The following is a 25,066-nucleotide window of genomic DNA, read 5'->3' on the forward strand; positions in this document are numbered from 1 at the left end:
GAAAAATGACTTAAGTGTTAGAACTGGTGCCTTTCTTCTTGTCAAAAGGGGTACAACATTAATGAAGCAATGGTACTACACCTGTCTCTTGACAGTCCATAACTGTCTACTCCTCCTCTCTTTATCCCCCCTTTTCCTTCTTTTTGGCCACTCTGGGAGTCTGACTTCTCACTTTCCCAGCATAGGCCAGGGTACCATGGACTCTACCTCCAAGCAGATGGCCAGCTACTTCCAGCATGGTCAAGGCCTCCACCTGACACTGGCCAAGGGAAGTCTCATCCTCCAAAGGCGTATCTTCCAGGAGTACCATTTGATCTTCTGGGTCAATGCCCTCCATGAGCCTTGATCTGGGCCACTGTCTAATGGCCAGACACCTTGGGGGTATGTAGCTCCTGGGCATGGACAAAGAACTCCATGTTGGCTACTGAACCAACTGTGGCCATGGCTGCCACTACCACAAAGATGGAGTCAAAAAATAGGAAGGAGTAAATTCTCATTGCCTCCTGCATTCCACATTACTGTTGAGGAAAGAATTTTTAATAAAGAGTTTCATGCTAAAGAGAGCAGTCTGAAGGTGCTGAGTAGTGTCAGTGTTTGATTGGGAAGAATAAAATGTGACCACCCAATTTCAAAACAATAATCTCAGCAGTGGAAAGAAATGAAATGGCATATCACCACAGGAAATGTTTGAACAGAGGCAGAATGGCCATTGGGCAGGAGTGTTTACAAAAGAGTTAAACATCTATTATGAGGTTGGACTATGTCATCTCCAAGGTCTCTTTCAACCTTGCAATTTTGTAATATGTATATCAGCTGAGGCACATGATATCATGGACAAAATCTGAGAATGGAGTTCTCATGTTGACTCCATCTCTCAACTGTTATGTAGCCTTAGGCAAACTACTCAACCTCTATATAGCTTAACCTCTTATCATTTGAAAGCAAAGGTAGAATGCTAAATAACCTCACAGGAATGCTGTGAGGAAATGAACAATGTTTTAAAATTATTCTATAATTACTTTATAAACCCACATTAAATAGGTACCATGTCAGACACCTAATTGGCTTACTAGAGAGGCAAGAATACAAAGCTCTAGTATTTAATAAAACCACAAGGGAGTTCACTAATAACTCCACAGGCAATGGTGTCATTGATACATTTCTAGAATAAAACCCCTGGAGTTCTGGTGGATATCTGTTTGGCTGTGGTCCACTTAATCACCGAATCATCAGAATTAGATGAAACGTAGTAGCAATTTAGCCCATTCTCCTGTCACTGCAATCAATCCAAGAGGTATTATCCTTTAGCCTCTGAAAAAGTTAAACACCTCAATGTTAACTTGATGGAACCTTGGCAGGGTATGAAAGAAGTCCCACAGCAATTCTGTGCAAGTGTCAGTTGCCCTGAATTCTCAAATGTATGTCTGGAGCTTCCACAGAGTCTCAAGTTTATAAATGAATGGTTTTATAAGACCACAGGTGCAGAAGAATTTGCTGGAAGCTAAGCCTCCTTCTTGCATACCTAATCATCTTAGCTGCTCTTTTCGACATAGACAAACAATCCTATGCATCTATGGAGCCTTCCAAGACCTGAGTTTGTTTCCTCCCCCACTAGAAATTGGGGGTGGAATAATCAAATATCTGGGGGCCTCAAACACTACCACTCTTGCAACTTTTCATCAATCTGAGATTCTTATCCCCTATTCATTGAATATAAAGAAGAAAATTAAGCAGTAGTGAATTTCATTGGGAACACCAGCCCCTTCTCCTCCTTTCTATTAGCCCTGCCCTGCATTCCTGAAAAGGTACTGCAGAGTGAAAGACTTCATTGAAACTCTAAGGTGTCTGGTTACATGTGTCTTCCAGAGAGGGTGGAATGTTTTGCAAGTGATTGAAAGGTCATCCTTACATTTAAAATGTCTCTGCCATTTTAAGTTTCAGATTTGGGGCATGTTTGCCTTCAGAGAAATAAGGACAAGGCACCCCATGTTTTCCTAATTCAGTAATGATCAACGCCTAGCTTACCTTTCTCTGGGGAGACAGCAGCCCACACCCTTAGCCTGGGAGCATACTAGAAAAAGACAAGCAAAAGACAGAAACAGTAGGGTTAAAGGCCCAAAGTAGCTCTTCCTTCTCCCATCTCCAACCAGAAGCAACCAAGCTCCTGCTTCTTTCCTTTAATAGTTAGTCTGTTCTGACAAGAACAAAAGGCATTCTGCTTGAGAAGCACTATTGACAATGCAGCTGCCAGTTCAAAACAATACAATTAGAAGTAATGTCAGAGAGAGGAAGAAATTATGGTGGGGGGCGGGCACTTTTCTTGAGTTTGTCCTTTCAAAATGCAGTAGAGTGAAAATATATGAGCAAATGCAGAACATTATACACACATCAGTGTATCAAAGATTTTTGCTTGTCAAGGATTGTGTTTAAAAAGAATTTGCTTACGACTGACGATGTCAATATGATAGGCATCTCTTCAATCACAAAATGGCTTACACTATTTTTCCTGTCAACCAAAGGTTACATGTATTTATTAAATGTGACCAATTTATTGTTATGACCCACTAATATAATCCTGGCTGTTGTGTTCTGAAAAATGAATCGATCATCATGATGTGTGTTGTCAAGGCCACAGAGACATTTAAATCCTGTTTTCTGCTAAAGAAAATTTCTTGAAATGAGTCCTCCTGACATGTCTGTGCTAGGTGAGCTTAAGCTGCTTGGCATTGTCCAGACTCAAGCTTCTTTTCTAAAAGGCTTCTCATTTCTAGCCAAACTCTACTTCAGAGTGAAGGACTCCTTGTTGCATGAGTGTTTTTCAGAGAAGCCACTCAGAAATCCCAGGTGGGGAGTTCAGCAGGGAGAGCCTAAACACAAAATTCTCCCAGGGTGCTTCCAGCAGTACAAACAAATAAAACATGTTTCCTGCCACATGTCAACAAAAATTCACTAAAAAGTATTGGAGGGACAAAAGAGAGACTTTCTTCAAGCAAACTGTTTGCAAAGTGGGATGATGCAGCCTCAGGTAAAAATAGAACAGTGCTCTGCAGAGACAAAGGAGAGGCCATCTTTAATGGAGGAAGTTTCTGCCCAGGTTCCCATCATGCAAATGAGGACTTCAAGTCTAATCAGCATGGATTGGTTGATGATAATTACAATCTGTGCAGTTCTAATTGGTCAGGGTGTATCACAGTCTATTGCTTAAGTGGTAGTATGGTGATGAGGGGACAAGGAACTTCCTTGCAGTAGTTGATTCAGAAAACATAAACAGACAGGGGGTTGAAAGTTCAGTCTATGATTCTCTCAAGAATGCAGAGTACATGAAGGGCCTCTGTCAGCAAAGAGCCGCTACTCTAGTTTTGAATTTAGGCCCAGCTAATCTCAGGTGTTATAGGCACCTCTCACTAACACCAGGGAGGTGTTACTGGACAACCCCCTGAGTCAGTGGGAGAAAGCCGTCCCCAACCTCAATCCTTGTCTTCTCATATAAATAAATTTATACAGAGACCCTGAGTGCATTGCGAAAAGCCAATTTATTAAAGCAATTAAAGTATGCGCCTTTACTGAAAAAGCAAAGCAAGCAAGCAAACTTGTACATCTGGCTTATGAAGCGCAGACGGGCTCTCAGATAATCTGAAGAGCCAGTTGGGTGTGGGTCCAAGGTGTTATATACCCTCCTGTCTATAGGCTTCAAAATTCCTTTGCTGAATATTTTGGTACAGATTAATTCTCAAGTTTCTTTTGTTTTACTTTGTTGTGGCCTTCTCAGAAATCATGAGAAGTGTCTGGCAACTTTATCTTGCCATGCCTTGAGACTGCTGGCTTCTCTGCTTAGAGAGTAAAACTGCTCTTTTCCCCTTTCCCCTTTCCTTCTCCTTTTCTGCATTCTCAACCAAAGGACTTGTATGCATGCATATAAGCCTAACCAATGGATACAGACAGCAGGGGGGTGAGGGGTGGAGGGGCAATGGAGGGGATAAGGACACATATGCAATACCTTAATCAATAAAGGGAAAAAAGAAGTGTTAAACACAGTTGAAAATTTTGGAACTCATAGAATTAAAAAGCTAGATAGTGGGGGGGGGGAATCACCTGTTAAAATTTACCTTTACATTCTGAAAACCAACTGAGCCTAATTTTTATCACCTAAGCTCTTCTAGACCTAAACTGGGACTCCCAATAATACCTACCAATTTTCATTGTATGGCAATGAATATACTTTTCAATTGTATAAACTACTAAAAGCAAATTAAGGGGTCTTAACTCCTCTTTTTGCATGAAAGGCCCTCATTATTCATTCTGATTTTGTTTTGCTGGTAGATGTGCTTCTATCAAAATCAGTGTCTACTAGAGAAATTAGAAAATAATAAATGTTTATTTGTATTGAATCCTATCATATAGTTCATATCAATCTTGTTATCCTGGCCCATACATGGTCCTGTGCCCTGGTTGATCCCCACGGTTTCTGCATCTGGATTTTCAACCCTGATCAGAAACCTTTATCATGCTATCTGAACTCATACTAGTCACATGATGAGCAGTGACACAGAATACTCTAAATCAGCTTGGTAGCATTCTCTTTCCAGTAAAACAATATATAAGAGAAATTTAATTTAAAAATTACATGATAACATAAAAATAAACTAAGAACAATGCCTTTCCTAAAGAGGTATTTGTACCAAGCACCACCATAGAGCTACCTGCAAAGCAAACTACACTCACACCAGCAGATCAGGGATCCATTACTCTGTGCCAGTGATGGCGAACCTATGACACGCGTGACAGAGGTGATACGCGAACTCATTTTTTTGGTTGATTTTTCTTTGTTAAATGGCATTTAAATATATAAAATAAATATCAAAAATATACATCTTTGTTTTACTATGGTTGCAAATATCAAAAAATTTCTATATGTGACACGGCACCAGAGTTAAGTTAGGGTTTTTCAAAATGCTGACATGCAGAGCTCAAAAGGTTTGCCATCACTGCTCTATGCAGCGCTAGAGTCACAATGACCATAACTTTACTTCTGGAATTTTTTCCACATCCATAATAACCCACGCCTTCTGATTTACTGATTTTTGAACTTGCTGCATCTGAACACAAATGGATTTGACATAAGCTCAGATGGTACACCAAATCTTAATTCGGAAGGTTCTGTTTTTACCAAAATCTGGGAAAGATTATTTCCCATCTGATGCCAATGGCTGCTCCTGCATCGCTACTACTAGCCAGCTGATCTATAGGTAAGGCAGAGTGGGTGGCTGGTAATATGATGTGATTAGATGTAGGTGTTCTTCATTTCTGAGTAATACAGAAAAATGAAGTTTCCTTTCCAACAGTCCCTTGAATTGCTGAAAAGATTGAACATTGATTTTATCTGCATGTTAGGGTAGAGAAGAGGAGGCCCAGCATGTGAAAATATTGCAATTTCACTAAATCCAGTCATAAAATATGAGATTTATTTTGACATGATACTGTGGCGCCAGTTCTATGAGGAAGTGACAGTTGGATAGGTTAGCCTATAACCAGACAGCATTGTGTATATGAATGAGGTAGCTCCTGATATGGATCTGTCCAATGGAGGATTTAATTTCAGAAGTCTGTGATGAACTTAGGATGCCTGCCTAAGGGTTCATAAAAATTCCAGTTAGCAGATTGTGTCCAGTGATGAGGTTAATGGAAATGAATGTATCATTTGGGCCACTTGAGAACAATAACCTTGTAAAAGCTCTAGTCAGTCCTGAGAGGGGGGAAAGTGGAGCATCATCTATTCCTCTGTTGTGTCCTCTGGCAATGGAATTTAGCTGAAAATATGAAGAACTAACTCAAGCTCTCTGTTCACTGTACTGCCAGTGTTTTATACGATTAGCTTAGAGCCCAGCAACTCTGTCCTGTGCTCATTAATCCAGAAGGATTCTAGAATATAGTGCTAGCTTTATAACAGGAAGACCCAGGGTGATCCAGGAGCAAACTCATTAAGGCCTGAATGCAAAGCCCCAGGGAGATGGAGGCAATGTATTCTTTAGTGGCTATGGCCCAAGTCATTGCAAATTTTAAAATCAAATCAAATTGGTTCATCTATCAGGTTTCTTTAGAAGCAGAGTTGTAGATAATATGAACCAAGTGTAATTTCTTGGTGTATTGATTTCCTTCCCTTTTCTCCACCCCCCACCATACATTTTGAGAAAAATGCCTTTTCCAGTTTCCCTGAAAGTATAAACTCTGACAACCTATGGCGTTAGCCATGTATGTATTATTTTCTCATAGACTTAGCTCCTGTCTTTTGAAAAATTAAGAGACCCTATTTGGTAAGAAATCAAGAATGGTTGTCCTAGCCGGTTTGGCTCAGTTGGATAGAGCATCAGCCTGTGGACTGAAGGGTCCCAGGTTCAATTCCAGCCAAGGGCACATGCCTGGGTTGCGGGCTTGATCCCCAGTAGGGGGCGTGCAGGAGGCAGTCAATCAATGATTCTCTCTTATCATTGATGTTTCTATCTCTCTCTCCCTCTTTCTTCCTCTCTGAAATCAATAAAGAAATATATATTTTTTTAAAAAAAAAAAAAAGAATGGTTTTGTGGGCTCCCAAATCTTGAGTAATGCTACATAACATTTATCTGGGTTTAAGGAAGAATATTAGTTGATGAGATTTATTATTACTCAATAAAACCTGTAACACATACTTATGATATGTATGAATATTAAATGTTATGATTGTAGATTTATTTATTGATATAATAAATCAAAAATTTGGTCTTTCACTATTTGGGAGTGAGGCAGCATACTGGCTAACAGTACAGGCTTTGGAGCCAAACTGCCTGGGTTCAAGTTCTCTCCACTCTACTTCCTAGACATGAGACCTTGGGCAAGGCACTTAGTTTTTCTATGGGTGAGTGTCCTCAGGTGTAAACTGGGGATAATTACTATGTTTATACCATAGAAACAAAGGGAGGACTAAATGAGATATTATAGCCTGGTGCCTGGCATATGGAAAGTTCTCTATAACTAGTAGCTATTAATGTTATTTTTATCCTTGTTACAAAGGGTAATAATGGACGCTATTGTTATATACATTATTGATTTTTATATATCAATTTTGACTTTTTAAAAACACCGGGCATGTATTGTGACATTATCCCCAGATAAGTTTTGTCCATTTTGTTCTTCCAATATAAATTATGTACACGTTTTTTTTCTTTTTTAAAAGCAGAATTTTTAATGGGAAGCCCAAGACCATGCAGTATAATTTTGGAGTTCAAAGAGAAAGCAAAACTTGATAAGAAAATAATAAAATTGAATTTTCCACCTGACCTCAATCTGAACACAAATGGCTATTAAAGCATAATTTTTAAACGGTTAAATCATGATCTATATACAAATTCAAGTGAACACATGTCAAAATTTTTGTTTAACTCATTGATTAGTGAGGGAATGAGGAGGTCAGGGGTCTTCCACCTATAGCCTAAAAGTCAAATACAGCCTGTCACATGTTTTTGTAAATAAAATTTTATGAAGTACAGTCATACCCATTCATTTACATATTACCTATCACTGTTTCCCTGCTACAATGGCAGAATTGTATTGTCCACAAATCGTAATATATTTACTATCTTATTTTTCAAATATATTTTTATTTATTTCAGAGAGGAAGGACGAGGGTGAGAGGGATAGAAACATCAATGATGAGAGAGAATCATTGATCGGCTGCCTACTGCATGACCAACACTGGAGATTGAGCCTGCAACCCAGGCGTATGCTCTAATAGGGAATCCAATGGTGACCTCCTGGTTCATGGGTCAATGCTCAACCACTGAGCTATGCCAGCCAGGCTACCATCTTACTTTTTACAATAAAAAGTTTGTTGACCCCTGATACAGGCCATCAGGAATGCTGAAAATTTTACAAATAGATGCACAGACAGGAAATATTTACATTATAATTAACAAAGCTATAAAATAACTCAAAGATGATCAAAGGCACAGATAATCCAGAAAATATACCAGGCCTGGGCTATTAGGCCCATTATACAAACAGAAATTCAGACTAGAGATCCAGGGAGAATCTTGTTTTACAAACTAGGGCTAAGGTGGGGAAGAAGCTCGGATTCAAAAACTAACAGAACAAGGAGAGTGCCCTAATGCAAATCCCCAATGATTAAAATATGGAATAAAGGAGGCTGAGGATGGCCAATTGAGTGCTTCCTATTTCAAGCCTTGGTTGCTTTGGAAATTGGGGCAGGACTGAGTCCTTGGGGTAGATCAGCAAGCCCAACTATGGGGAGGCTGGGGCAGGCAGAGACTGATCCCATCCACTCTCTTGGTTTCAACTATTATAGGCTAAAGACTCTCACATCCACATTTTTAGTCCTGAAATTTCCTTCGAGACCCATGTTAGAGTTATACAATTTCCTACTACTGTCCCAATAGGTACTTGAAATTCAATGTGTCCAAAATTGAACTTTTTTAAAACCCTACACTTGCTCTTTCTCCTATATTCACTGTCTGTTGGTAACACCACAATCAACCAGACATGCAATCGAGAAACCTGACCTCCTTGATTTATTTCTCCCTCCAATACTACCTGACACATCCAATGAATGTTTTAAACCTATTATTTTCTGTGTATCTCTAGAATTACTGTTTAAGATCTCACCATCTCTTCATCTACACTAGTGATATATTTTAACTAGTCATATCCTTCTGAAACTCATCCAATGGTGTGCTGGAGCTGGCTTACACTAGCTGATGAGAACTGGTTGTGTTTATCTCTTCCAAATTCTATGTTCCATGATGTTATATTGGTAACTTGAAATTGGCCACAGTGGGAATATTTACACCACAGAAATTGCCAAACACTATAAATCAAGATTTTTTTGTGTGGAAAGCTGCTTATTAAAAATTAGAAGCACATTTACCACTGCCAATTCACCACACTTTAGCTAAATTGATCTTTTTAAAACACTTGTTTAACTATGCACCTCTTCTGATTAAAATTCTTCAGCAGTTCACTGTGGCAAAAAATAACATTAAGTTCCTTAGCATGGCAAAGAAAGCCTTTGATAATTTGGCTCCTGCCTAAATGTCCAGCTTCCTCTCACATTCTTTTATTAGTCTCACAACTTATATGCTAGCTCAAAGGTCACAAACTGGTTCACTCAAGCCTAAATTCCCTCATATATGTATTTTGTCGAGCCTGCACACTTTCTCTAACTTTTTTGAGGCAACATTTAAATCTTTAAAAATTCTGCCCCCAAATCCATATTTCTGATTTATCTTGAAAAATGGCAACACTTGGCCCTCATTTGTGCTTATAACAAGAAGCTGAGCAGAAGATGCCCCTCTTGAGAAGGTATGTGCTCTACAGTTCACCAGTTCCTATAATTTACTCATTAAAATTATGCATGTGCCCCAAACCTAGTCTTCATTTCTTTTTTCTATTTACTTTTTGGCCCCTGATGTCAACCATATTATTAAGTCCTGATTATTAACAGAAATCTCTGACCTTCACTATAGAATCTCTCTTTCTTTATCAGGGTATCTTCATGATAATCCATGTTTCCTGCACAGTCTAGGAAGGGAAAAGCAGCAGGGTGAATAGAGGTAGAAGAAGCGGGTAGAAGAGTCTCCATTTTGAAGCAATAGAATTGTGAAAATGACAGGCAGGGACTGTCCTAAATTTTTGTGATGTCATGGTATTCCCTCTAGAGCTGGTCTTCTAATCCTCATTAGAGTCTTGGAATGTTTACCTTCTCAGCTGGGCATGGGAAGGAAAGACCCAAGGACACTAGCTCACACTGACTCAAATTGTAGGAGCCAGGTCTGTAAAGTAGAGTCAATTTCTTAATTTGATATTTGGATACTTAATTCCCTTTTGCAGAGTACCTGCTGTATGTCTCGTAGTGTGCTGGACACTATGGGGGAAAACACAAACAGACTAAGACAGCTCTTCCTCCAAATAACTCACAACCCTAATGAAGAAGCAAAAAAGATACATGCTAAATAATTAGAGAACAACAAGATATTGGGTGTAACCTAGTGCCCACAACAACTTGGTGGTCTGCAAGGGGTGGGATCAAGTTAAGACAAGGAGCTATTGAAGGAGCCAGGGCTTACAATGACCCTTTGCTGGCAGAGCAATGAGGTAGACCATTCCATACAGGGATCCCACAAGGATGTACACACAGAAAGAATGACTGAATTAGGTATGGCCACCTGTGAATGATAAGGCTGCTGGAAGGAGAAAAGGCAGTCTGGGTAGGAAGACATGGTTGGTCATTGTGGGCCAGTTTTCTTTTGAAAAGTTTTCATCTTTGGTGTCATATACCCAGAAAGCTAAAAGGAGAATCAAAGATTCCTTATTAAGTACTAAGTCAAAGACAACAGAATCGGGTGGTTCCAAAAAGCATTTCATATTCTAGGCATAGACAGCAACCTTTCAGCTTTATGACACAAGTGGGGCTAAGCAATATTCACAAGTACTACTGTGTGTCTTGGACAGGCCTGGCAGCATTGATATAGAAAGAAGGAAAGAAGGAAACAAAAGAGTAGGAAAAACAGAAAGAGCATGGAAGTGGAGAGAAAGGGCAGGAAGAACACCGTGGTAGGAAGCAAACACATACCTCCAATCTAACCCAGGGAATCCTGTGCTACAAACTATTTTTTCTCCACCTCCCACTTCCTGCCTCTAAATCTTGACAGAGATTGAGGAATGCCCCTGCCCACTGATAACTGGCAGGTTCCCAGATGTAAGCTTCTTTCTTCCTGGGCCAACTGTGATACATTGTTCACTTAGCATCTCTCCCAACTCTAGGCTTTATGCTGGTTGTGGTATTTATTTTCATTACCAGGCCCACTCAGACCTACTTCTTCCTTAGCCTGTAGGCTTATGTTAATTGCTGAGATTATTCTGTCCTGTGTCCAATTTACTTTATGAGCCAGTTGCTCACTTCCTGCTGTCTCATTTGTAGCTGCTCTCTATAAATGTTTAACAATGTTTACTTGCTGCTCAATCCAAGCCATTGATGACCAATGTGCAGCCAGCTCTCAACTATTCAGAGGCTGATGCAACCACTCCCTGAAGGAAACAGATTTCTTGCGCATTCCTCCCCCTCTTTCTCTTCCACCTTTTTTCTATTCCGTCTTTTCTGGCCACTTCCCTGCTTGGGGATCTTTCATCCAAGGTGGAAAGGAGGTAAAGATGATGAAAAACTGTAACTCATCCTTTTGTCAGTTCTCCAGCAATTCTGGGTTTTTAAAAAATTTAAGAGTAAAAAGAAACTATAGCTTAAAATAATATTTGTCTATTCTGCGAGAATCTCAATTATCCATGTTCTCCCCCAGTTACACTTGAGCTCCCAGCTCAATACACTTTGTATTGAGATCAATATTTCACTACTTTCTGGAATCCTACATATGCTTTGAATACTCAGCCCCACACCTCCATGAGGCCTTCTTGGATTATTCTGGTCCTCCTTATTATCTAGCTCTAGATCCTGTTACACAGAGACTCTTTTGTGGGTCTAGTGAGCTGCCTTAGTTTCACTATTAGATTGCGAACAAACTGGGTCCCAAAATACATTTAAAGTTGAAAAGTTGTTTCTTTATTGACCAGTTTGTAATACTTTAAGCGAAAAATAAAAAATAAAATAAAATAAAAAAAAATTAAAATAAATAAATAAATAAATAAATAAAGTTGAAAAGTTGTTTCTTTATTGACCAGTTTCTGCAAAGAACTCCATACCTTTCGCCTGTACCTGCTATTTACACCAGGCATCACATAATGGACATGGCAATTTTATCAAAGGTCCTTTGGTTATTGGTAGTCCCTCCCTAAGCCTGGAGGTCCTCATTTATAGACTACTTCTTCCTGACAATAACCTTGTTGGGACCTGCAGGAAGTTGTAGGGAACATTGGCTTTAGTCTTTAGTCCCCTGAAGTTCTATATATACATATATATATATATATATATATATATATATATATATATATAGTATAGGCCTGGTGCACAGTGCACCGTGGGTCCCTCGGCCTGGCCTGCGGGGATCGGGCTGAAACCAGCAGTCCAACATCCCCCAAGGGGTCCTGGAATGCAAGAGGGCACTCTGAAAAGCTGCTGTCATTCGGCAGCTCCTGGGTTGAGCGTCTGCCTCCTGGTGGTCAGTGCATGTCATAGCTACCAGCCGGTTGGCCAGTCGGCTGGTCAGCTGGTTGCTTAAGCTTTTATATATATAGATACAAAATCAGTGTAATGATTTGAGGGTATCTTCTCTTTAGCTACCAGGGCTTGATTTAGTAGCATGGTCTTTAAAATTACTGGTTGTCATTAGCCTTTCAATGAATAACCAAAGAACATATATGCATGCATATATGCATAGCCCATGGACACAGAATACACTGGGGTAAAGGCCTGGGGTGGGGTGAGGGCTTGGTGGAGGGAAGCAAAGGAGGGGAAGATGGAGGACGTCTGTAACACTGTCAACAATGAAAAAATATTCCTGCAATCTCTGTTGCTCTTTTGGAAATGAACACAAACTACCATGTACTCCTACTCACCAAGTTTGTGATTTACCAAATTCAGTTCCAGAAGGTCAGAAAAAATGTCCTTTACTTCTCTGTATCCCCATTGTGCCTTCGATAGAATTGGGCAAATTGTGGTTGCATAATTTTAAGAGGGAAGATCTAAAGACATATTGCCTGAGTTTGAATCTTGGCTCTGCTACTAAAAGCTGTGTAATCTTAGGTATGTTTTTAACCTCTGTGTGCCTCAGCTTATTCATTTAAGGGAAATATATATCCCAAAAGGTTGTTGTGGAGATTAAATTAGTAAATACATGTAAAGCATTTAGAACAGTGCTTGGCATACAATAAGCATTTCACAAATAGCCATTATGATAAGGAGGGGAATTGACAAAGGAATGTTAACTCCAATTCCCAAATCACTAATATTTGATAGGCCTTGTTCTCCCTCTTTCTCCAATCCTAAATCCTGCTCTTATGCTTTTTGTTTTATTTTACCTAGGTTCCTACTCTGATGATGGACACCCAGTTCTCTGAGTTCACACCAGACATCACTCCCATAATGCTAGCTGCCCACACCAACAACTATGAAATCATCAAATTGCTTGTCCAAAAACGGGTCACTATTCCAAGGCCTCACCAGATCCGCTGCAACTGTGTGGAGTGTGTGTCCAGTTCAGAGGTGGATAGCCTGCGCCACTCCCGCTCCCGTCTGAACATCTATAAAGCTCTGGCAAGCCCCTCACTCATTGCCTTATCAAGTGAGGACCCTATCCTAACTGCTTTCCGCCTGGGCTGGGAGCTCAAAGAACTCAGCAAGGTAGAAAATGAGTTCAAGGCTGAGTATGAGGAGCTCTCCCAACAGTGTAAGCTCTTTGCCAAAGACCTACTGGACCAAGCTCGGAGCTCCCGGGAATTGGAGATCATCCTCAACCATCGAGATGACCATAGTGAAGAACTTGACCCTCAGAAGTACCATGACCTGGCCAAGCTGAAGGTAGCAATCAAATACCACCAGAAAGAGGTAAGCTGCGTCCTTCTCTGTTTTCAAGGAAGCTTAATCCCTCCAGAGTCCAGAGTATGTAGAACAGAGTTAGCATTTTTCTACCACTAGCCCTTTAAGAAACAAATGGTTTGACAGGCCTAAGAAATAGACCCACTTATCCAAGGCACATACAGCCTCTGCGTATTTTCTTTTTGGCCAGATAAGTAAGGAAAAATACTGATCACCTAGCTCTTTGATGGAAAAGCACTTATCAGTTCAACAAATTATTATTTAGCTGTTCGGGATACAAAAACCAGATACTCTGTATTCATGGAGCTTACAAGCTTATGGTAGACATTAAGTAAATGATAACATTAGTGAATATATGATTACAAATCATTGTTAAGTGCTCTGAAGGATAATTTCTATGAGAAAACATAACAAAGGACCATGCCCTATATACTTGGATGTGGAGGGCAGTGATTACAAATGGCTCACTGTCTGGATGTTGGTAATTGTTAGTAAAACTAAGTCTTTGGAAGCCCCTCAGCAAGAAGGCTGATACATGCACTTGAAAGATGGAGTGTGTAATGCTGTGGAAAGCAAGAGCAATCTCTCCTATAGTATGACCTTCTAACTTTTAGAGTTTACCTCTTTGAGGGAGGTCAGTTCAAGCAGAACACAGAATGAAAGGCTTTGTTTTCCACCTTGGCTGCATTTACAATCTAGCAGGTGCTGTTCTATGCCATCAAATCAAACAATTTGGGGGGCAGCATGGTACACTAGAAAAGGCAGGGACTTCAGAGCCAAAACAACTAAGGATGCATTTCCAACTCACCAGATCTATAACCTGAAGAAACTCAAATTTTCAGGACATTATTTTTTAATTTATAAGATGAAGATGACAATAGTTGCTCCACTTCATAGGACTATTATAGGAAATAAATGAGAAAGTGCTAGTGTGGCACAGGAGGTACATTAATGTCCATTTCATCTCTCTTCCAATGCTACCAGGAGGATGATTCAAACAGGTTGAACCAAGTAGTGGTTACCATCTGAAGGGGAACAGGCAGTGCCACCCTTTCATGGGTCCACCAAGCCCTGAGGCAAATCACATTGTATGCTCACTGGTCCCTTTATCTGACACAAGAAAAAAATGCTATCCCTTTGAAATGAGGCAAAAATGAGTACCAGGGACAACCTTGAAGGGGATATAAAATGACAAAAGAGCAACATGAAGATCAAAAGACTGCATTGGGGGAGATAGTAAATGGATAGGCCCATCCAACTCTCCTTATCCTGTTTCTTGCCACTAATCACTTTAAGTTATTTCACTAGGCCTGAAGTTACTTAACCTCACTTTTCTCTTCCAAAAAATGGGGAAAATAACAGGAACACTTACCTGCCTGGAGAAATATAAAGTTTAAATAAAATAATACAGAGTATACTTATGCACAATATTCAGCATACATTAGGCATTCAATAAATATTAGCTGCTAATATTATTCATTTTCATGGTGTATGGTCGGATTCTGTGTACTAAAATTGTAGGTAATAGATTATGACCCATTCCCTCCCTTACTCCTTACTCCTTCCCACCGCCCTACTGTTAATTTATAGTATCAGTTGTGTTAATCTGCTATAAGGTCTAATTGATTTTTCTTCACTTCGTTATATTTGTATATTTCTATTAATGATGTATATTATACTTTCATTGTGTTTTTCACTTTACATAAATTGTTCTAATACTGTGGGAAAAGAAACACAGGTATTTTTAGAACACAAATTGCTTCCAGGTAACAAAATAGTTAATGGGAATACAAATGTAAAAAAAAATAGATATTACAGAATATAACTCAAGTTTGCATTCCTTACCTCACTAGGTAGCAGATAAAGTTCATAATTTAAGCCCTATCCCCCTGAAAATTGACAGAGCATTTATTTTCAAACAATTTCACTGCAATATTTCATTAATTTTGTATTAATAGATTATCTCCCAACTACTCTATCACTTGACCCCATCTGCTCATATAATCTTCATTTGACAATTTTAGTAACTTTTCCCTTTGGAAATAACTGTGATGAGTTCTTCACTCTCATGGGGATCTGCTTGGCATAGGACCATGGACTCACCCTTGGGTTCTACATTCACTGCCTTCCAACCCTCATTTCCCCCTCATGCTTTAGTCCTTTACTTTCCTGAAACTTTGTTCCCTGTGTCTCTTATTTCAAATTTATCTTATTATTGTTATTACAGACTATCTCTATGTTACTATATGTTCATACAATATGTTTCTCAGCTATCATTATACCAACCTGGATGTGAGAAGGAATTATATTTCTTTTTGCTCACTTAATTAAGCACCAGAGATTCCAAAACTGTTTTCAGGGTCCATTTGCTCTGTACATTCAAATGAAGGAAAAAGTAATTTGTTTTATTGTAGTAAAATACGCATAACATAGAATTTATCATTTTAACCATTTTTAAGTTTACAGTTCAATGGCATTAAGTTTATTCATGTTGTTGGGCAACCATCACAACTAGGATTCATTTTTTTGAAGGTGCACAAGTTTTTGGGTGTCCACTTTTCTTTCAAATGTGAACCCAGACAATTAGAACTTTATGTTTTACAGACTACATTATTTTTAATCCATAACACTTACCAAGTATCACCTTTTAACTATTCAAATTTATGGATATTAAGCAGTAATATAAAAGCAATCCAAAAAGCACTGTATGCAAAAATCAACAATTTCAGGCCTGGTGGTATTCATCCATCATTGTGAATCAAATCAATGAGAACTCTGTAATTTAATAGACTGATCTGTTTCAGTCAGAGCACATCAAACTCCAACTCAAATACAGCAAAAAGAGTGAGTGACTCTCAACTTCAATGTCAGTAAATTCATGGGAAATAATATACTTTCACAGTAATCCTAAAATGGCCCAAAGTTTAATCCCATGGCCAGAGACTTCAGAATTATTTTAGGCTTTATATATGTAGCTCCAAATCTTCCAATGGAGTTAAATATATAAACAATGGCTATAGATCAATTTTAGTTTATTTTATCTTCAAACTTGGGCAAACTTGAAAAGTCAGATATACCTTAAGGTTTGTACTTCAAAGACACTTCTTCCAGACAGCAAAACATGATTTATACTCATCAAAATCTATGAATCTCTTCTAAATTGTGATTTCACTTCCACTAAAGAGTTCTATAATCCTTCCCAATCTCTGAAATAGTTTTTTAAATATCTGTGGTTCCACTGAGTCTCAATTGGCTGTACAATTAACCCGTGAACAAGGTGGAGGTTAGGGGCATTAATACCCCCCCCACACACACACACACAGTTGAAAATCCACCTATAACTTTTGACTTCCCCAAAACTTCATTACTAATAGCCTACTGTTGACCAGAAGCCTAACCAATAACATAAATGTCAATTAACACATATTTTGTATATGTATTATATACTGTATTCTTATAATAAAATAAGCTAGAAAAAAGAAACTGCTACTAAGAAAATCATAAAGAAGAGAAAATACGTTTACAGTATTATACGTAGTTAGTTTTTTCCATAATCTTTATTGTTGAAAATATTACATATATCCACTTTTTCCTCCTATTGACCCCTTATAGCCACCCACCCTGTCCCGGGCCTCCACCACCCTATTGTCTATGTCCATGGATTATGTATATATACATACAAATTCTTTGGTTGCTCTCTTCCAACCCACCCCAACCTTCCCTCTGTGATTTGACAGTCTGTTCCATGCTTCTATGTCTCTAGATTCAGAGACATATTTAGTATTTTTTTAAAAAATCCGTATAGAACTGGACCTTGACAGTTCGAACATGTTGTTCAAGAACCAATTGCAATCCCTAATTGCTCTTTATTCAGTCCACATGTCTAGTTTAAGACTAAATACTCTCACCTTGAACATATCAACAATGTTCTTATTTTAGGGGTGTTTTTGTAATTTCAAGTTTAGTGTATTTGGATAAGAAACACAATCCTGTGAGCTACTGGTGTTCTAATAATTCAGGTGTTCGTCAGCACTTCATTCTCAGAAGTCCTAAATCTGAGGAAGCAGACTAAGTCTGTTAAATAAATATCCACAATCTAGTCTTTTAAAAAGTGAAACATACAGAGAAACCAAGATGGTGGCATAGGTAAACACCTGAAATTGCTGCCTCGCACAACCACTTCAAAAATACAACTAAAAGACAAAACGGACATTATCCAGAACCACAGGAAGGCTGGCTGAGTAGAAATTCTACAACTAGAAGTAAAGAGAAAAGCACACTGAGACTCAGAGAAGGTGCAGAAGTAAAGTGAAGAGGTACGGAGGCGCATGCGGAAAGGGCTGGCAACTGAGAACGCGGTTGTCTTTTTCAATCAGGAGTGAGACACATGCTCCTGACTGCTCTGAACTGCAGTTTTGGGTGAGTCTCTGGGGACCCAGACTCATACGGGGAGAAACTGGACTGTCTGGCATCGGGCTGAACTCCAGGGCGGCTTTCTCTCAGAGGTGCTTGCAGCGATTACCGATTACTGCGGGACACTGAGACCCGAGGCCTCTTAGGGCAGGACTGAGGATCAGCCATAGCTGCTTGCTCCACCCTGTTGATCCCCTGAGACCCACCCCACCCAAGCTGTGTGCATAGGCTTTTGCATATGAATGCCCTGGCCCTTTGCAATCTAAAATTACCTAACAAACTGCAGCTGGGTCAGAGAGACCCAGAACTTCCAAAAGAAGGCCCAAGGTCCCACAGAAGCTTGCATTGCTTCACAGCTGGGCCTCATCTGGGCACCTCCAAATCCCAAACAAAGAAGAGGAATCTGCAGATCTCTCCATAGCTCCTGCTGGGTAGCCTCAGGCAGAGGCTAAATTAGCACCTCCTTAGAAATCCAGTAGCCAGTGTACCCAGTGGTCAGAGTGGGACCATCCAGATTACAACTCCTCAGATCTATAAGGGACACACTCAGGGGGCAGACTCAGTGAGCACCAAAGCCCCACTGAAGCAAGTCTTGCCCCAGAAGGGTGTCTCCAGCACAGAAGTTATTCCACCATAGACACAGCTGATTCTCACAGCCAATTGGCCTGGAGGTCAATTCCTCCCAGTGATACCAACTACAATCAAGGCTTAACTACAACAAGAATGTGCACAAAGCCCTCAAAGGGGTTCACCAAGAGTGTCCACCTCAGGTAATTGTGGAGGCTGAGCAACTGGGCCCTATAGGACAACTAGCACAGAAATCCACCCTATCAACACAGGGAAGCAGCCAAAATGTGGAGACAAAGAAACAGGTCACAAATGACAGAAATAGAGGAAAACAAACTACTGGATATAGAGTTCAAAACCACGGTTATAAGGTTTTTCAAGAATTTTCTAGAAACCGCCAATAAATTTAGTGAGACCCTCAAGAAATCTAGTGAGACCCTCTAGGATATGAAAAAGGACCAAATAGCAATTAAGCATACACTGACTGAAATAAAGAATATTATAAAGAGATCCAACAGCAGACTAGAGGATCGCAAGAATCAAGTCAAAGATTTGAAATACGAAGAAGTAAAAAACACCCAACCGGAAAAGCAAAATGAAAAAAGAATCCAAAAATACGAAGATAGTGTAAGGAGCCTCTGGGACAACTTCAAGCTTACCAACATCCAAATTATGGGGGTGCCAGAAGAAGAGAGAGAGCAAGATATTGAAAACTTATTTGAAGAAATAATGACAGAAAACTTCCCCTACCTGGTGAAAGAAATAGACTTCCAAGTCCAGGAAGCGCAGAGAACCCCAAACAAAAGGAATCCAAAGAGGACCACACCAAGACACATCATAATTAATAGCCAAGAGCAAAAGACAAAGAGAGAATCTTAAAAGCAGCAAGAGAAAGACAGTCAGTTACCTACAAGGGAGTACCCATACAATTGTCAGCTGATTTCTCAACAGAAACTATGCAGGCCAGAAGGGAGTGGCAAGAAATATTCAAAGTGATGAATAGCAAGAACCTACAGCCAAGATTACTTTACCCAGCAAAGCTATCATTCAGAATTAAAGGTCAGATAAAGAGCTTCACAGATAAGAAAAAGCTAAAGGAGTTCATCACCACCATGTACCAGAGGGTTGTGGGTTCAATTCTCCAGGCAATGGCACATACCTGGATTGCAGGTTTAATCCCTGGCCCTGATTGGGGTGAGTGGGGGAGGCAATCAATCCATGTGTTCTTCTCACATTGATGTTTCTCTCTCTCTCTCTCTCTCTCTCTCTCTCTCTCTCTCTCTCTCTCCCCCCCCACCTCCTACCCTCCCTTCAACTCTCTCTAAAAAAAATCAATTGGCTGAGGAATGTTTTTTTTTTTAAATGAAACATACAAACAGTACTTAAGGCCACAAGCATGAAAAGTGTGATATTGATAACTTATTTTATATTATGCAAAATACTTGAGCACTAATTTTCATATAACAATTCTCCTTATGTATGATGTTATAGAACTAGGCAAACTAATCTTTATATCAGACACAAATAAATGAATGAAAACTAATCTTATCCTTCTATAATATAGAGAGAAAATAAACTCAGCTTTTCTGTTTGATAAAATTCCTCAAATTCCTTGGAGGCATGCAGTTTATTTGTGCTTACTCATCAAGAAGAAAAATAATTAACATCTTAAGTGAGTCACACTCCAGGGTCTGGTGAACACATTTGGTTTGAAGGTTTCATGTTGGGAGCCCCTAAACAAGTTGGAGACATCTTTTTAACGGCAAGTTTTTCCAGATGAGCTTCAGGCCCTGAAAAAAACCTGGACAAGATTTATCTTCCAGTGCCAGAATTATTCAAAGGAGAAACAAATTGTAGATGGGAATGGGATAACTGAACTAAAAGAGAACATGTGTCTTGTTTTCACACCTGATTCCATGCCTAATTCTAGTTTGAGCATGAGGTTATATCTTCAAAGACACGTAAGAAGTGCTAATCTCTAGTAAAACTATTGGATAATCCTTGCGTGTCACATAAACTTAACAAGTATTGTCATATAGTCATTTTCAGATATTTCTAAAAAAATATTTCATATATTTGTCCCATTGTCAGATCTATCATACCAAGGCTATTGAAAACTCTATCATTTTTGAAAGTAGACAGAAAATTTATTTTAACTCCCATTTTACAAACAAGAAAAGACTATATTTCAGAGATTTGTTCAAGATTATTTGACAAAGCCAGAAGTGGAACTTCAGACTCCTGGTACAATATTCTCTGAGTATACTCCACCTTTTGTTGAGTGGGGTTCTTATATGCCTGTTTGGTAGTCCCCAAACTCACCACCAAGTAATTAAAATAACTACAAGTTCTTTGATTTGTGAGTTTGTTAGTTAAAATCTGTTAAAATACATAACTACAAAATGGTGTGATTCAATAGCTAATGACTGGCAGTAATCATCACACACAAGTATGTAACTGTGTAATCACAATTTCCCACATACTTTAGTTAAAGCACACAGGATGAAGACTTGTACTTCCTAATTCATTGCCATCTACCAGTATAAGTCCCTTGGTTTTCACACCTTTAACTTGGTCTCAGAATGATGAACCTGACTCCCTCTCTATCCCTCCTCGCAGTACAAGAATTGGCTTTAGTGTTGGTCTCAAGCCAGAAATGGAAGGAGATTTGACTTTGGGTGGTGAACACACAATACAATATATAGATGATGTATTATAGAACTGTACACCTGAAACCTATATAATTTTATTAACTAAAGTAACTACAATAAAAAATTTTAAATCCAAAAAAAGGGCTAGTTTGGATAAAGAACCAGCACTCTCTTCGTTCTCTTGGAGGAGATATGCCAGATTCCAGTCAGAGGCATCCAGTCAGTAGACTGGCAAGTTAGTTACTATATCTCCTTCTAATTGGGTTTTAAGTGCATGACTTGTGCCAATTGTCAGACGGTTATTTCTATCAGTATCAACAACTTAGGGTTGGTTAATTTGCATATGACAAAAACAAAGCTAAGTTCATAAACCTGCTTAGGAACTAACTCTATGCCACGGCTTTCCACCATAAACAGCTGCATAACTGTTGGCAACTTATTATTTTTCTTTTCTCTCCTAAAAATACATTCCCTACTAGCTCTTGTTCCTAAGTATTTTCTTATATCCTACACTTATGTCTTATCACTATTGATTCTATTTCTAATTCTGTTCCAAAGAATAATCATACTTAATACAAAAGTCATTGCTTGAAGCAGGGTTACATTTTAACCTGGTTCTTAAACACATACAATCACATAATCAAAGCAAACATTGAAATATATTTTTTCTATTCCTGAGGTGTCATTATAGTACAATCTTTCCAGGTGACCCACTTACCAAGTGGCTAGCCACGTATTACAGAGTTGTAGCATGTTTCTGCTTTGATACCTAAAGACCATGTTAACCATTTGTTGTTTTATAGGCTGGTTCAATCTTTATCTTGTTTCAAGGTCTGGAAGAGTCTCACAGATTCCTCTTGGTTTATTTAATGACTTGCCTGAGTTAGCATGGTTGCTTGTGTTCTCTGATTAATACTAGCAGTTTTAATAAGCTCACACTGAACGATTGTAGAATTGTATAAAGTTCATATTCCAGAATTCTAGTAGGAGAAATAGCTACCCTTCAGTATCTATATTTGAGGAACACCAGATCTGTCCATTTACAGTTCAATTACTCGTCAAATAGAATTTGTAGCAAATTATGGACTCCCCTCGGGTATGTTTCATGATCTTGCTCAAGTATTTATGCTTTTTTTTATTTTGACACAAAATTATAGCCCAATTTCCCAAAGTCCAAATTTCTAGTGCAGAGTTTACATATTCCCTGGTTGTTTCTAAACTTTTAATTAAAGCTAAGTGAAATAAGTCAGTCAGAGAAAGACAGATACCATATGATTTCACTGATACTTGGACTCTAAAAAATTAACAAACAAAACAAAGAAAAACTCATAAAATAGAGAACAAACTGATGGTTGCCAGAGGGGATGGGGACATGAAAGAAAAGAAAAAGATAAAGGGGATTATGAGGTAAAAATTTCCAGTTAAAAAAATTAATAATCCATGGAGATGTAGTAATGTACAGCACAGGGAATATTTATACCAATAATAGCCTAGGTGTCCCTCGCACGACGACCTCACATCATCAAAAGATGGCCGCCCCCATGTCGTCACAAGATGGCCACCACAAGATAGCCACCACAAGATGGCGGCCACAAGATGGCCAGCAGGGGAGAGAAGTTGGGGGCGATCGGACTGGCAGGGGATGGCAGTTGGGGGCAATCAGGCTGGCAGAGGAGAGAAGTTGAGGGGTGACCAGGCCTGCAGGGAAGGGCAGTTTGGGGCAACCAGGACCACAGGGGAGGGCAGTTGGGGGCGATAGGGCCAGCAGGGGATGGCAGTTGAGGGTGACCAGTCCTGCAGGCGAGGGTAGTTGGGGGTGACCAGGCCGGCAGGGGGGGTCAGATCAGATGGGGGTGACAAGGCCGGCAGGTGAGGGCAGTTGGTGGCGATTGGGCTGGCAGGGGAGGGCAGTTGGAGGCAACCAGGCCAGCAGGGGAGGGCAGTTCAGGGTGACCAGACCTGTAGGGGAAGGCAGTTGGGTGTGATCGGGCCAGCAGGAGAGGGCAGATGGGCTCCATCGGGCTGGCAGGGAAGGGCAGTTGGGGGCAATCATGCCAGCAGGGGAAGGCAGTTGGGGGCAACAAGGCCTGCAGGGGAGAGCAGTTGGGAGCAATTGGGCCAGCAGGGGAGGGCAGTTGAGGGTAACCAGACCTGCAGGGGAGGGCAGTTGGGGGCGATTAGCCCATGCACAAATTTCATGCCCCAGGCCTCTCGTAGTCAATAATATTGTAATAACTCAGCATGGAGACAGATGGTTACTAGACTTAGTGTGGTGATTACATCATAAAGTATATAAAAGTTGATGCACTGTGTTGTGTATCTGAAATTAATATACTATTGTATGCCAACTATACTTCAATAAAAATTAAAAACTTATTATTTTTAAAAGTATAGATTCTATCTATTAACTTCTATCCAGTGCCTGTATTATTCTTCTTGGTGGCTACATGTATAGATTTCCTTGATTAACTATTATCACTAATCTTCCTTATAAAATCATTTTTATTGGAATGGTAGGATATACATTCTTCTTGCTTTTCTACTGCTCCAGTTAGGTTAATTTAGCATTCCCCTTTTGCACATCTCTTATTTGAAAATTTTGGAAATACTGTATATCTAGAGTCCCCTACACTGAAAAAATTAAGGCTCAGTTTGTCCAGTTATTACAGCATCAAATTTCCTCAAGCTGCTGTGTGATATGGCCTGTAATTATCTATAGTAATTGCTTAATGATATCATTTTTATTTCTTCTCTTTGTGTCATTGTACACTCCCTCTAATTCTCCTGTATCCTCATCAACTCTATCAATCTTTCCATATAGCAGTCTATTATTGTAAAACTTTTCATACTAATATGTTTGAGCCGCTCCATAAATTCTGAGCTTTCAAAAGGGTCTGTGGTGTTTTTTCTTGATAAAGCAGTCTCTTTCCTAAATTTGTTAACTAAACTTGCCCTGAAATTCAGTAGTTATGTTTCTCCTGCTACTGTTCATCCAAATAAAACCTGTTTGTATAGTCTATAATTTCCCCCATCTACCCTTAAAGGTAACCAATTATTTGTGTATGCAGACTTCTATATTAGATGCAGCATCTGTCATGTTGGTTAACTGTGATATTATCTGAATTAAATGCCTTTTAATCCTTTTGACTATAATATGCCTTAGGACTTTATATGAATTGGTATAGTCTGGTTTCTACCAGTGTGGATTGACTTCTATATGTCACTTCTTCGTAATTTGGTCATACTACTATGCCTAATGGTATATTTTTATGTCTTTACAAAGTTGTTGCCCATGTTACGAGATGCAAAGGTCGTTCTCTTAAAAGGAATACAAGTGTCCATGGACTTACCTGAAGGGTAGTTATTCTTCCAAATGAGAGCAAGGATACTGTATGGCATGGAATTAGTATGATCAGTGAATTTCCCACACATTTATTTGACCCCTCTTTGTTTTGATATGGGGGCCCTCTAACTATTACATTTTCCCCTTCTGGTATGCGTAGGATTATTGTGGCTAAATACCAGTTAAAACTTTGTTTAAATTCATACTGTTTCCATCTCTCAATAGTTAAAATTTCTTTTTTTAAAGATAGTTTATATTTCTTTTTTATTGAATTTTGGGAGTAACACTGATTAACAAAATTATACAGGTTTCAGGTGCACAATTCTACAACACATCATATGTACACTGTATTGTGTTCACCACCCCAAGTCAAGTCTCTATCCATCACCATTTATCCCCCTTATACCCTCCTCCACCAACCCCACCAACCCCCATGCAATCACCACACTGTTGTCTATGTCCATGACTTGTTGTTGTTTGTTTGTGGGGGTTTTTTGCTCAATCCCTCCATCTACAACCACCCAGGCACCCACCCCTGACAGCTCTCAGCCTGCTCCCTAT

The 25,066-nt window shown here is 39.4% G+C and overlaps 1 protein-coding gene across 1 annotated transcript in view; it reads left to right on the forward strand.

Annotated features, from left to right (window-relative positions):
- TRPC5 (transient receptor potential cation channel subfamily C member 5) overlaps positions 1-25,066 on the forward strand; it is a 150,339-nt gene that overhangs the window by 21,176 nt on the left and 104,097 nt on the right. Inside the window, exon 2 of the mRNA XM_023758584.1 lies at positions 13,019-13,540. Within this exon, the coding sequence (XP_023614352.1) occupies positions 13,019-13,540 (522 nt within the window). The remainder of the gene's footprint in view (positions 1-13,018; positions 13,541-25,066) is intronic.

Source organism: Myotis lucifugus, unplaced genomic scaffold (assembly GCF_000147115.1).
Source record: "Myotis lucifugus unplaced genomic scaffold, Myoluc2.0 scaffold_2, whole genome shotgun sequence".
Classification (NCBI taxonomy): domain Eukaryota; kingdom Metazoa; phylum Chordata; class Mammalia; order Chiroptera; family Vespertilionidae; genus Myotis; species Myotis lucifugus.